Below are 14,613 nucleotides of genomic sequence, written 5' to 3'. Positions count from 1 at the left end.
ACTTGATTCTTTCGTTTTGCCTGAAGGTGTGGCTCTCATACAATATGTAGATTTTAATTTAGGTTTGTTCTTCTTTGTGGGTGCTGCATTAAACAGTAGGAAAATAAGACGATTGACTAGAGTTGTGGAAGCTGTTACCAATCAGACAGCTATGGCACTTGGGAACATTACGGAGGAGCTGCAAATTGCAAGGATTGTAGCTCTCCAGAACCGAATGGTTCTAGATGTGGTTCTGGCTGAGCGAGGTGGTGCATGTCGCATCATCGGTAGCAGCTGTTGCGTATTCATACCGGATCACTCACCTTCAGTATATGACGCAATATCAAAACTGCATAAAATTGCTGCAGAAATTCATCCAGAGACTGGTACTTGAACTTTTGCTGGATGGTTTTGGACTCTTGTTTCTGCTTGGGGCTGGGAGCTACTGACTATCCTGTGTGTAATGATTACAATACTTTTTACATGCTGTGTATGTATCCAATGTGGTCCAATGCTTTGCTCCATTTGCATCTCTGTCTGTAAACCTGTCAAAAGGAATGTTGCAGAAACAAAGGCCCAACAAATGTTAAATAAAGAGGTGGCCGAAATAATGCTAATAGATGTACGGGATGCATATTTAGATTACCCCAGAGGAACGAATGTCTTCAGCTAATGCTAAAAGGGTCGTCTGTTGTAAATTGGCAGCAATTGGATTAGCATTAGCGGAATCCATCTTGTATTTAGAGGCTATCTTGTCCATTTTGTGAAATCCATTTTGTATTTCTGGCAGCCATTTTGTTTGCCATGTGCTGCCACGTGCTCACCATGTGCTCTGTCCTCCCTCAGTGTTGACTGCTCTTGTAATCTGCCTAGAAACGAACTATATTTAGCATCTTCCACCTTCGCACATGCCCAGTTGAGTTTTCAGCTGTCCTTGCAGCTGTTAGTAGTATGTAACTGTCAGGATGTGTTTACTAGCATTGGCACACTGTTAACTCCTCCTACTTGTCGACTGTGCATTTCTATATGACCTTATATGTACATAAAACCTTCTCCTGTACTTGTACCGCTGTACCGCCCTCTTTTGAGCGCCTGTGTGGGTATAAAAGGACCATGCTCCTTCTGCTCGGTGTGCTACTTTCATGCATTACCGAAGGGTGCTGTGTGAATGTAGTTCCACCTCATGAGGTTTATTAAACTTTGTATTTTCTATTCCAGTTTCTGTGCCAACTTCTTCCTATTGGTCTGAGGACTCTGTGCAGAGAAGGGTGAACCCCTTGCACTGGTAGGCCTAGCTGAAGTCCACTTCTACACACTCACCCCCAGTCACATATCTGCGTTGAATCCATCATCTTTCTTTAGTTCACTTAGCCACCTCAGTTCAGACCCAGCTATATGCAAATCAGCCTTGACCCTGTGCCTCATAAGAACATTCCAGACCGATCTGCCAAACCAGGTCTTCCCTGAACCGGAAACAAGCATCCTGAAACCGGTTTCGGTGTAACACCCCTCATCAGCCAGGCTAGCTTGAATCCAGTGGCAAAGTGAGCAAGGGACCCACGTCTGGGAATACCCTGCCAACTAAGGGCGAAATTTTTTTATTTTGTATTATTAATTAAGGAACGTATCATAAGAAGCTAGAGATACACCCAAACTATAGAAATAGTAACGTTACGGAAAGCATGCAAAATGTGATTCTCCACATGGTACCTGTAGAGTGGTCCTGACTGTGACTATCAGCTTCAACCAAGGGGGGAACTTTCCAATGATTTTACTTAGAAAAGACACAATTGTGTCACCGTAATCAGGTTTGTGAAACTCTGCTTCATTCAATCCATCAATCAGAATAATGTAATCTTCATCTGGAATCTTCCTCTCTGCAAGCAGAAGAAAACATAAGTGCCCAATAACAGATTTTTTTTTTTTATAATTCTTTTTATTAACGTCAGCTCAGCAACTGTTACATTCAGGAGACAATTATATCGCATAACAGTTTGTCTTAGTACCAGCATTGGAACACAGTTAAATTTACAATGGCCGCACAATCTCTGCCTACACTATCTCACTCCCACCACCCTTAAAGGCCTCTGTAGATCTGCCAGGCATTCAATATTTTCCCAATTTTTCGGGCACCCCCTGGTCTTGTATATTGTTTGTTCCGCTTGTCTGCACCAATCCAGGTCCATTTTCCATTCTCTTATTGTTGGCATTTCTGTAGAGCCCCATTTCCTTGCTACGTTTCGTTTGGCTACACCTAATGCTAGTGTCACCCATTGTCGTGTGTATTTAGGTCAGTCTTCCTCTCCGGCAATTAAGTAGCACCCATTTCGGTGTCAAGTGTACCTCTACTCCTGTGACTGCCGTGAGGACCTCCCACACTTTGCTCCAAAACACTTTCAACTTTGGGCAGACCCAGATGGGATGGTAGAAGGTCCCCTCCATTCCACACCCTCTGACATTTTGCGTCTTCAATTCTTTTCATATGATATAATACGGTCCTGGGGTAATAAACTCGTTGAAGGACTTTCAGTGGAATTAATCTAAATCGCGCTCTGATCGCCACCACCCCTAGGGCCTTGTAGTGCTTCCATCCATTCTTTGTCTTCAAGTGGACCAATGTCTCCCTCCCAGGTTGCCCTCAGTGAGTGCAGCACCTCCGGGGCATTGTTAATTATTTTTTTATATATCAGAAAATTGCCTTTTTTAACAGGGGCGAAGTCAGAATTCTGTCCTCCAAGGGTACAGTTTCCATTAGTGTCTTCCCTTCTTTAATATGGGTGCATATAGCATGTCCTAGCTGTAGGTTTCTCAGCCATTCCCCTTTCCCCATTTCATATTCTGACTGCAGGGTTGCAAATGTGATGTAGGCTTGACCTCTCCATACATCCCCAATTGTTTCAATGCCCAGCAAGGAATATGCTACTTACCAGTATGCATCTGTTCTTGGCATGTAGAGCTGCAGATCTATACACTTTTGCATAGATCGCCATCTGGTGTTGGGCCCGGATGTTTGCAGTTTGTTTTTCTTCTTGGACAGTCTTTGGAAGTCACGAGTTCGGTGACTCCTCCTTTGGTCCGTACTGCGCATGGGCTTCGGCTCCATCCTCAGATTGTTTTTCGCCAGCAGGGAAAAGATGGAGCGTAGTGATAATAGTAAGAAACCCATGTGTGTTGTATCTAAATAAGATAGACTGGAACGGATACAGGTAGCCGGGGAGGCGGGTGGGCGTGTATAGATCTGCAGCTCTACATGCCAAGAACAGATGCATACAGGTAAGTAGCATATTCCGTTCGAGGCATATGAGCTGCAGATTATACACTTTTGCATAGATTATATAGCAGTACCCAACCTTAGCGGCGACCACCGGTATCCGTTGCAGTGGTTTGAAATAGTGTCTTTAGTACAGCCTGGCCCACACTAGCTTGTTGTTTAGAGTGCACGTCTACACAGTAATGTTTTGTGAAGGTGTGCGGTGTTGACCATGTGGCTGCTTTGCAGATGTCATCTAAGGGTATGTTACCTAGAAACGCCATAGAAGCCCCTATCTTTCTTGTATAGTGGGCTTTAGGTGGAACAGATAATGTTCTTTTTGCTTTTTGATAGCAAATTTGTATGCACTTTACAATCCACCTAGCTATCCCTGATTTAGAGATGGGGTTGCCCTTATGAGGTGGAGAGAAGGAGACAAACAACTGTTTAGTCTTTCTGAAAGGTTGCGTTTTTTGTATGTAGTACAGTAAAGCCCTTTTAACATCAAGTGTATGTAGAGCCCTTTCCGCAACAGATTGAGGTTGCGAGAAAAAAAACGGTAATTCCACCGATTGATTAAGATGGAAGGGGGAAATGACCTTGGGCAAAAATTTGGGATTTGTGAGAAGTATCACCTTGCTGTGATGTATCTGTAAAAAGGGTTCTTGTATAGTGAACGCTTGTATCTCACTGACCCTTCTAAGGGAAGTGATAGCTACGAGGAAAGCTGTTTTCCAAGTCAGGAACTGTAGCTCACATTTATGCATTGGTTCAAAAGGCGGGCCCATGAGCCTTGTAAGAACTACGTTTAGATTCCATACAGGGGAAGGTGGTGCCCTGGGTGGGATTACTCTTTTAAGGCCTTCCATAAAGGCTTTAATAGCAGGCACTCTGAACAGTGATAAATGCTGTCTGTTTTGCAGGTAAGCAGCAATTGCTGCTAGGTGTAGACGTATGGATGAATATGCCAGGTTACACCTGTGAAGATGGAGCAAATAGCATATGATGTGCTGTATGGATGCATCTAAGGGGTCGATTGTATTGTTACGGCAGTAAACAACAAATCTCTTCCACTTTGCGGCATAGCATGCTCGAGTGGTAGGGCGTCTGGCTTCCCTGATAATGTTTATGCAATCAGGGGGAAGGTTAAGGTATCCAAATTCTAAGATTTCAGGAGCCAGATCGCAAGGTTGAGCTGAGCTGGGTCCGGGTGCCTGATTTCTCCATGGTTCTGGGTTAGGAGGCATGGGGATAGGCGCAGCTTTTGGTGTGGTACCACTGAGAGCTGTAGTAGTGTGGTGTACCACGGCTGCCTTGCCCATGTTGGAGCTAGTAAAATGAGTCTGAGGGAGTGCTGTTGTAGCTTCCTTACCACTAATGGAATTAGTGGGAGAGGTGGAAAGGCGTATGCAAATTTGCCTGACCAGTTCATCCATATCGCATTGCCTTTGGACAATGGGTGTGGGTATCTGGCGGCGAAGCTTGGGCATTTTTTGTTTTCGTGGGTGGCGAAGAGGTCTATCTGAGGATGCCCCCACTTGTGGAAGAATGGGTGAAGAACTTGTGGATGCAGTTCCCATTCGTGCATTTGCTGCGTTTGTCTGCTGAGCAGATCTGCCATGGTGTTTTGTATGCCTGGGACGTGTTGTGCCAGGAGAAAGATTTTTTGTGGAATTGCCCATCTCCATATGCTCTGTGCTAAGCGGGAGAGCTGGGGAGAGTGTGTCCCCCCCTGTTTTTGAATATAATACATTGCAGTCATATTGTCTGTGCGAATTAGGACTGCCTTGGCTGAAATTTGTTTCTGAAACGATTTCAGGGCTAGAAAGATCTCCAACAACTCCAGATGATTGATGTGGAGTAGCCTCTGTTGTGGCGTCCATAGACCTTGCACTGTGAGGTGGAATAGGTGCGCTCCCCAGCCGGAGAGCGATGCGTCCGTTGTTAGAATCACCCGAGGAACCGGGTCCAGGAATAGTTGCCCTTTGGAAAGGTTTGTGGTGTTCCACCACTGCAGAGAGCGATGGGTGCGACCGTCCACCAACACCAGATCCGTCAGCTGGGCCTGGTTCCACTGGCGTGCTAGGCACTCTTGGAGTGGACGCATGTGAAGTCTTGCATGAGGCACTATGAAAATGCAAGACGCCATCATCCCTATTAGTTTCATGAACACTCTTGCTGAGAGAGAGTGCTGAAGAAGGAACTTTTGGCGCAGGGCTTGCATGCTTGCGATCCTGGCTGAGTTGGGATAGGCTATAGCTTTTGAGGTGTCTATAGTGGCACCGAGGTATTGCTTTGTGTGAGAGGGTATCAAGTGGGACATTTGGTGATTCACCGTAAAGCCTAGCTGGTGGAGTAGTTGTATGGTAGTGTTTGTATTTTGTACACACTGGTGGTAGGACGCGGCTTTTATGAGCCAGTCGTCCAGGTAGGGGAAGACGTGAATGTTTTGTCTTCGGAGGTGTGCTGCCACTACTGCCAGGCATTTGGTAAACACCCGTGGTGCGGTTGTGACACCGAAGGGGAGAACCTTGAACTGATAATGTTGGTTGTCCACCACAAATCGGAGGTACTTTCTGTGAGCCGGGTGTATTGGGATATGAAAGTATGCGTCTTTCAAATCCAGTGTAGTGAGAAAGTCTCCCTGACGGAGGAGTGGGAGAACCTGCTGAAGAGTTACCATATGAAAATGGTCTGAATGGATGTATGCATTTAGAGGCCGGAGGTCTAGAATGGGCCGTAGGGTCTCGTCTTTCTTCGGTATGAGAAAGTACAGAGATTAGACCCCTAGATTTTGCTGATCGACGGGTACCTGCTCTATCGCGTGTTTTTGCAGGAGGGAGAGTACCTCTTGTTTCAGAAGTGTGGTGTGTTCTTGTGACATCGCACGGTGTCTGGGTGGAATATTTGGGGGGGGGTAGAAGTTAGTTCGAGACAGTACCCTGACCGAATAATTTGGGTTACCCATTTGTCTGATGTTATGGCTTCCCAGGTGTGAAGGAAGTCCTGTAGTCTGCCCCCGACCGGAGTGGAATGGTCTGGGGGGAGCGGGGGAAAGTCATTGTGTGGGTGGTGTGGCAGAACGGGCGGTGTTGGTTTTGCCCCTGCCTTTTTTATTATTCCCTCGATATCCACCTCTTTGGTAGCCCTTTGAGAAGGTATTTTGAGGAGGGGACTTGTAGGAAGTGGAGGTGTTATCGGAAGAGTAACCTCTGCCGGAGCCTCGAAAGGAGGAACGGCGAAAGGAGCGTCTAGGGGTTTGTGATTGCAGGGCTCCCATAGACTTCGCCGTATCCGTATCCTTCTTCATTTTTTCCAGGGCTTCGTCTACTTTTGGGCCAAACAAGTGTTGTTGGTCAAAGGGGTGGTATAAAATAGATGCTTGGACCTCTGGTTTAAAGCCTGAAATTCTGAGCCAGGCGTGACGGTGAAGCAGGACACTGGTGATTATAGCCCTGGACGCCGTGTCTGCTGCGTCAAGTGCGCATTTGATAGAGGTGTTGGTAATAATCTTCCCCTCTTGTATTAGCTCATGAGCCTTATTCTTATATTTGTCCGGGTGATGCTGCATGAGAGCCTCCAGCTCATCATAGTGCGCTCTATCATACCTTGCCAGCAGCGCCTGTGTGTTGGCGATGCGCCACATATTGGCGGCTTGGGAGGCAGTGCGTTTGCCTGACGCATCTAAAAGCTTGGACTCCTTATCAGGTGGTGGGGCCTCACCAGATGACTGAGAGTTGGAGCGCTTCCTAGCTGTGGAGACCACTAGTGAGTCTAGGGGCGCAGGTCCCTTAATATAGACAGGATCCGTGGGGGCTGCCTTGTATTTTTTTCTATTCTGGGGTTTAAGACCCTAGCTCTAACGGGGTCTTTGAAAACCTCTGTAGCATGCTTGGTCACCCCTTTAAGCATGGGTAATATAGCGGTGGATTTATCTGCTATGTCAAATGTGTCAAGTAGGAAGTCTTCCTCAACTGGATCACTGTGTAATTCCACCCCATGGTAATGTGCCGCCCGTTGTAAGAGGTGGTGGAACCCCAGGGAGTCCTCTGGTGGAGACGGTCTGGATGGATAGAGATCATCCTGAGGCACATCTGGGACATCGGGATTGTGATAGTCCTCCCATGGGTCAGGTGTTCCTGGAGGAGTGGGGTCCTGCGGGGCATCTGTGGGATCATAGAATGGATCTACGTGGTCATCAGGGTCTGGAGACGGGGTTGGAGACCGATGAGGCAAGGGTGGAGAAGGTGGGGGCGGAGATGGAGGGGGTGGAGGAGGTGGAGGAGGAGGAGGAGGAGGAGGAGGAGGAGGAGGAGGAGGAGGAGGAGGTGGTGGTGGGGAGGGTACTCTGAACGGGGATGTGGCAGAGTCCTTCCGTTTTGGTGGTGGAGGAGGAGTTGGTTTGTCCAAAAGTCTTTTCTTGACAGACAACATTAAGTGTCCAGTCCTTGGATCCTTTGTTAAAGTCTTTTGAAGAGGATCCGGTGCGAAAAGCTCCTCCGGCACCGATTCGTCCATCGGTGCTGACGTTTTCAGAACCGAAGGCTTTGTCGGTTTATCCGCGCCGTGCTTTCTTGGGGTGTCCGATTTTTTGGTCAGCGCCGAGGCAGGCTTCGACACGGAAGCGTCGGTGCCGAGGGGTTTGTGCTTGGTCGGCACCGAGAGGCCAGGTTTCGACACCGATGGCTTCGGAACGGAACTTGTTTTCTTCGGCGCCGAAGAATGTTTGTCGGCGCCAACAGGAGGCTGGCTCGAGCCCGAGCCGCCAGGAGACTTGTGATGCTTTTTCACCGGGCCCGAAGGTGGGGTGATGGAAGCAGTATGCTTGGTTTTCCCAAGGCCAGGAGGCGAAGGGGCAACCGGAGTCTCTTTCGGTATGGGCGCGGGACGGGGAGGGGGTAGAGTACTCACGACCCTCTGCGCCGGTGGGATCTCCTCCACGTCGGAGTCGTCGGCCTCGGAAGCGCTGACGATATCTTCCTCCTGCTCGGTGTGCTGCTGTCCCGACGCTCCGGTGTCTTCTCCGAAGATGTCAGGTGGAGCCGAGGTCGATGAGTGCGCCATGGTGCGTCGAGCTCGTCGATCCCGAATAGTCTTTTTCGATCGAAAAGACTTGCAGGCGGGGCAGTCTCGGGCCTCGTGTTCGGGAGAGAGGCAGAGGTTGCACACCTGATGGAGGTCGGTGTGGGGAAATTTAGACCCACATTTCGGGCACTTCTTAAAAGGAGTCCTTTCCATCGGCCGAGACCGGAGTCGAGATAGGTCCGAAGGCCGCCGCCGATGTCTGGAATCGAGGAAGTGCCGAAGAGAGAGATGAAGAAGTCGATTTCGTCTAAAGAATCTCGATGGACGAGGATTTTTCGTCGAAAGTCGAACTGGAAAGGTTCGAAGCCGGAGCACGAAGTATTACATCCGAGCCCGATGGCAGAAAAAAACAATCTGAGGATGGAGCCGAAGCCCATGCGCAGTACGGACCGAAGGAGGAGTCACCGAACTCGTGACTTCCAAAGACTGTCCAAGAAGAAAAACAAACTGCAAACATCCGGGCCCAACACCAGATGGCGATCTATGCAAAAGTGTATAATATGCAGCTCATATGCCTCGAACTTCCCATTTCATAAAATCCTTTAATTTATTCACAGATTGTAGCCCGGTACCTACCCAGAGTGGGGTCATCCCATTCAGCTTATTCTCCCACTCTAGGAATTTTGTTGCTGCTGCCAAGCCACTATTACTGTCCGGGTATGGTGCGGTGTATTGCTTGGCAATCGTTTGGTATATAACATCGACCTGGGCCCTCCCTTACCCATGAGCAATCTATCTACTCTGTAGGCCGGTTCCGATCGTTCTCCAAGCTGTCATCCATTTACTGTCACTAGTTTGGTCGCCCAGTAGCAGCTACGAACATCTGGAATTGCCAGTCCCCCATCGTAGACCCCTCTTTGCAATTTGTGCAATGCTATCCAGGGAGCCCCTCCACCCCTCAGCAGTGTCCGCAGTTCCGCCTCCAAACTCTGGAAATACGGTTGGGGTACTTCATATGATGCGTTCTGTAGCGCGTATAACAGGCGTGGGAGTCTTATCATTTTAAATAATGCTGCTTGCCCCGTCAGAGTGAGGGGCAGGGTAAGCCAATGCTTGGCATTCGCGCGTAAGCTATCTAGCTGAGTGCCGAGATTACGGCGATAGAATTCCTGGGCGCCTCTCGTTATGTAAATTCCTAAATACTTGAACCCCTCCATCACCACCAGGACTCTACATCCCCACCCGCCAGGGGAAATAGCAGCGATTTATTCCAGTTAATTTGGTATCCCGAGTATTCCCCATATATTCTGAACATCTGTAGTATCCTGTCGATCGACTGGCGTGGTATTGTCACAAACAACAGGACATCATCAGCATATAATGAAATACGTTCCTACTATTCCTCCACAATCTGTATCCCCCCCATTTCAGGGGGTCTTGACATATCCAAGGCCACCAGAGGCTCCAGGGCCAGGTAAAACAACAGAGGGGACCCCTGTCTTGTGCCCTTCTGGAGAGGGAACAACCGTGACAATGTGGCGTTGACTCATACCCTAGCCAGTGGATTTTGATAGAGTAATCTAACACACCCTATGTATGTTGGTCCAAATGCCAATTTCCCTAGCACTGCAAAAAAGTAGTTCCATTCCACGCTATCAAATGCCATCCTGGCATCTAGGGATAGGAGCGCTATTTGGTCCTACAGTGTCGCCTCTGTAAGCTGTAGCACCCCAAATAATCTACGCAAATTGAGTCTAGTCCCTCTATGGGGCATGAACCCTGATTGGTCTGGGTGCACTAGTGAGGGGATCACCTTGCCCAGTCATATGGATAGAAGTTTTGCCAAGATCTTGACTTCCAAGTTGAGCAGGGAGATAGGCCTATATGAACGACACTCCATAGGTGGTTTACCCTCTTTTGGTATGACCACTATTACTTCCGTCCTCTGATTTGCGGGCAGTCTCCCCTCCATTTTAGCCTCCTGTAACATAGCTAATAAATGGTCTGCCGTGCCCTCTAGTAAACATTTATACATTTCAACAGGGAGTCTGTTAGGACCTGCTGCTTTACCAGATTGAAGGGAAAGGTTGGCTGTTTTTATTTCCTCATCGGTTACATCCTCCTCTAACATTTCCCTGTCTTTCTCTGACAGGCACGGGAGCTTAATATCCTGCAGGAAATCACGGCAATCTTGCTCAGTTTTCACGAAAGTGGAGGTGTACACCTGCTCATAATAGATTGCAAATCCCTCCGCCACGTCCTTCCCAGTGACAAGATTCTGCCCCTTCTGATCTATCAGGCCAGGCACCCATCTACCCTCCGCCCTTCGCTTGTCTAACCAGGCTAGCAGCTTATTTGCCTTATCCCCGACATCATGTAATCGGTGTTGTGTAGCTGATGCCTTAGCTCTGGCGCTTTCTTCTAGAAGATCTTAGTTCTTTTTGGCGGAGCCGCAGAGGGTGTTGCCCGTCTGGCGAGTCATGCCCACTCTGTACTACCTGGGATGCCAGTACCGTTATTTCATCTTCTAGGGTTTGACACCTAAGAGCTTTCTCTTTCCAGTCGGCCCCTACCTGTACCTGTCTCCTCCTATGGAGCACTGTCTTGAAGGCCTCCCATAATATCACTTTAGTCTACGAAACCCACATTTCCAGCAAAGAAGGGTCAGCACCTTTCCTGGCGTCTTCCCTGAATTCTTCATCTATGAATAACCATGGATCTATCCGTGGTGGCAGGGCGTAGTCTCTGTTGGGGCTAATGAGACCCACTTCCACTGGGGAATGATCTAATACCCCGCGCACCTTGTGTGTTGCACCTACAAATTCTCCCAGTCCCGTGAGTTGCCTTATCATATCATCTAGTCTTAAAAGGCTCCCACTCACACTGCTAGATGTGTGCATTGTTTCTCACTGGGGTGTTGGTGTCACCATATATCACCTATTGCCATTGCCTGGAGAAATCCCCCCAGCTGGCCTACTCGTCTGCCCGATACTACCTGCCTAGTGACGTCCAGTTCTTTGTTTATAATGTCGTTCATATCTCCTCCTAAAATTAGACGACTCTCTGGGAGCCCAAGCAGCCAGGGGCCCAGCTTTTCTAGTGTGGTAGCCTGTAGCCCCGGGGGAACGTAGGCCAAACAGAGGCTTACCTTTTCCCTTCCCATGTACCGCTAATCGCTACATATCGACCCAGGTTGTCCTCCCATGCCCTCCCCTGAATGAATGGGCGCGATTTCATAATGAGCACCCCACTCCGCTGGAACCCGTGGTGTACCCTGCGTGTGCCACTAGTGTGATCCAACTCTATTTAGTGCTTTACATTGATTGCCCCTGAGGTGCGTTTCTTGTAACAGGACAATGTCCAGCATGTGTCGCTTGATTTACTGCAGGACTACCGAGCATTTTAATTTACCATTTAGGCCATTTACAATCCATGACCACACTCTCAAAGGGTTTATCGAAGTCATACAATACGCCATTGTTGGTAGAGTCTTCGTACTGATCTCTTGTACAGTGGAGCAGGCATGAGTCTCCTGCCACTATTGTGTGTTCCTGTGTAGAGCCTGGTATTTCTCTACGCTTTAAACGCCCCCCCTGCAAACAATACACTTTTACTTGATTTGCGGTGCCCCATAGCACTACTATGCCCCAACCAGATTTCAGGCAATTGTCATATTTGCACTAGGCTCGTGACAGTCTCTGTAGTCGGGCCCTTGTACCTTACTTCGGATTGCTGTTCCTGACTCGTCTTCTCTCACACTTGTTTTTGGCACCAACTCTTCGTTCCTTTCGCTGAAGTTTCGCTCTCAACTCGGTGTCTGGTGTCAGTGTCTCTGCCATCCCTGACCAAATGTCCTGTCTTTGCCTTTGGCTCGGGTCCCTTCCCGCCAGCCTTCTAGCCATTCTTAGGCTTCCTCCAAAGTTGCGAAGTGCCAGGTTTTACCTTCTGCAACTACTCGTAGCTTTGCTAGAATCAGCATCATGTCGAAGTGCCAGGTTTTACCTTCTGCAACTACTCGTAGCTTTGCTAGAATCAGCATCATGTATTTCAGTTTGCGATCTCTTAGCTCCCTCTTTACCGCTTCGAAACGACTCCGCTGTCGTTGCACCTGTAAAGAAAAGTCTGGGAAAAGCGAATCTGGGCATTGTCAAATTTAATATCTCCCATGGTTCTAGCAGCTTGAAGTATTACGTCGCAATCTCAGTAATTAAAAACTTTCGCTATGATTGCCCTTGGGGGAGCCCCCGGTCTCGGCGGTGGTACTGGCGCACTGTGTGCTCTTTCGATCGAGAAAAAGTTGGAGAGTCGCTTGGGCTTTAGAAATTTCGTGATGAGTTCTTCCAGGAAGAGGTCTACTGACCCACCCCCTTCCGCCCCCTCTGGGACCCCTACCACCCTAATGCAGTTCCTCCTCGCTCTGACTACTTGGTCTTCCAGCTTTGCTGCCATTTTTGTGACCTTCTGGGTGAGCGTCTGTACCTGGGCCTCGAGGCGTTTGGTAGTTGACTGGAGCTGGGTAATATTTGTCTCTGCTGTTTTTATCTTCCCAGAGAGTTTATGCAGATCCGCTCTGATCAGGTTCATTTTGATTTGTACCACATCAACTTTAGGCTCCAGTGTGCCTTTTAGGTCTTGGATGGCTGCCATGATTACACTCAGGGTGAGCTCTGCTGTTTCCTCAGTTTGCGACACCATCGGGTATTGGGGTACCCCGAAGTTGTCCATTTTATTGGTTTGGGAGGCACTCACAAATTAGGGTTTTCCCATTACGCACTTCCCACCCTTCACTTCCGCTCACATCCGAGCTCGGTTATGTCCCCCCTATTCGATGATACTGTAGGCTTCACTACACACCTCGTGCAACTTTGCTCTGCAACGTGCTTTTCACACTCAGGGTGTGTGCGACGTTATTTTCCCACCGGTGGGCTCATTCAAACATGAGCCTGGCCCACCCAAACATGAGCCTTGGCCCTGACAGTGAATCTGCCACCGATGTAAAACACTATAAAATGTTCAGATAACTGGTGATTTATGATCCTGCTGGAGAGCAATCATTTGTCTGTTGGTAGTTTTTAAATGCAGATAAGCTGTATTTTATGTGGATAGCTCCGTGGGCTACTGCCTTTGTCACAGAGATCATTGTGTTAGTTGCAGTTCAGAAGTTACTATCCTAACATAGGACAGTGACCTATGAACTGTCATTAAAGAGCTGCATACAAACTTCGCTTTCTTGTGTTGTGATATAATTAGAACCTCCCCAGTCTCTTTAAATCCTGAGTTTGCGCTTCTCCGGACTAAACCCTCGTAAAATATATTGCAAACCTGTATGGATGACGTGATTTCTACACCTTGTAATCCTCATTGGCTTATGTGGCATTCCCCATAGACTGATTTATTGTCTCTGTATAATGCATGCGTGATGTAAAGTACTGTGACACCCTACACTGATATGAGTAGCGCTACTGAAAATGAAATGCATATGAGAGAGGGGCAACAGAGAGATGAGGAGCACTGGTGGAGGGTGGTAGTGAGGGAATCCGAGCAGGAGTTCATGGGGTGGGGGTCGAGCTACGGAGAGATGAGAGGCACTAGTGGAAGGTGGTAGTGAGGGAATCAGAGGAGGAGGTCATGAGGGGAGGGGCTACTTAGAGACGAAGGACACCGTTGGAGGGTGGTAGTAAAGACATCTATGATTAAAGAGGTCATTAGTGGGGTGCCAAAAAAGACTTTCGCACCAGCACTAAAGCCGTCCCTGTCATGGCCTTTCTATTTTCGTTTATTTAGTTAACAGTTGGGTTATTAGGAAAACTGTGGAGAATACTTTAAAGTGCATGCTAATTACATGTACTGCTATATTCGAAGTTTCAAGTTTGAAGGTGATTTTACTAATGTTTTTTACCAGGAATAATGATACCATACCCCATACCAGTGGTGGCTGGTATGGGGCTGGGGACCAAGATCAGCTGTGAGATAAGGTGTACGGGAGAGGGATGGTAGAAAATTGGATAGTCAATCCTGTAAGGGAGTGCGCTGCAGAGTCAGGGGTGAGGTGGAGGTAGTAATGAAGAGGGATTTTCTCTGAAGGCTCCCACAGAGGGAGCCCGAGTAGTGTCACTTGCCTGATACTCTCAACTTAGAAACTTCCTCTTCCCATCAAAGGGACATTACATGATGGAAAAAAACACATTTTGAGAGTGATAACATTTAGAAAGAGATTTGGAAAAGAGTGTGTTTTCCTGGGCCCAGTAAGACTAAGGAGAGATAAAGGAGGGCCCAGAAGCAGGCCTGGCTAGACATAAGCGACAAACTGGGCCCGCAGTGGCCCACCCGAATGTATCCTTGGCCCACCCAAATAAAGG

General features: G+C 48.2%; 1 protein-coding gene across 4 annotated transcripts in view; it reads right to left on the bottom strand.

Moving 5' to 3' along the window:
- Window positions 1-14,613, bottom strand: part of TANC2 (tetratricopeptide repeat, ankyrin repeat and coiled-coil containing 2) — a 2,520,149-nt gene that overhangs the window by 479,740 nt on the left and 2,025,796 nt on the right. For all 4 annotated transcript variants that reach the window (XM_085640812.1, XM_085640825.1, XM_085640816.1 and 1 more), the window contains one exon: window positions 1,690-1,856. In XM_085640812.1, coding sequence (XP_085496938.1) covers window positions 1,690-1,856 — 167 coding nt within the window. The remainder of the gene's footprint in view (window positions 1-1,689; window positions 1,857-14,613) is intronic.

This window comes from Triturus cristatus, chromosome 1_1, assembly GCF_964204655.1.
Source record: "Triturus cristatus chromosome 1_1, aTriCri1.1, whole genome shotgun sequence".
In the NCBI taxonomy this organism is placed as follows: Eukaryota; Metazoa; Chordata; class Amphibia; order Caudata; family Salamandridae; genus Triturus; species Triturus cristatus.
Note: the sequence above shows the minus strand (reverse complement) of the source record. Positions and strands in the feature narration are given on the sequence as shown.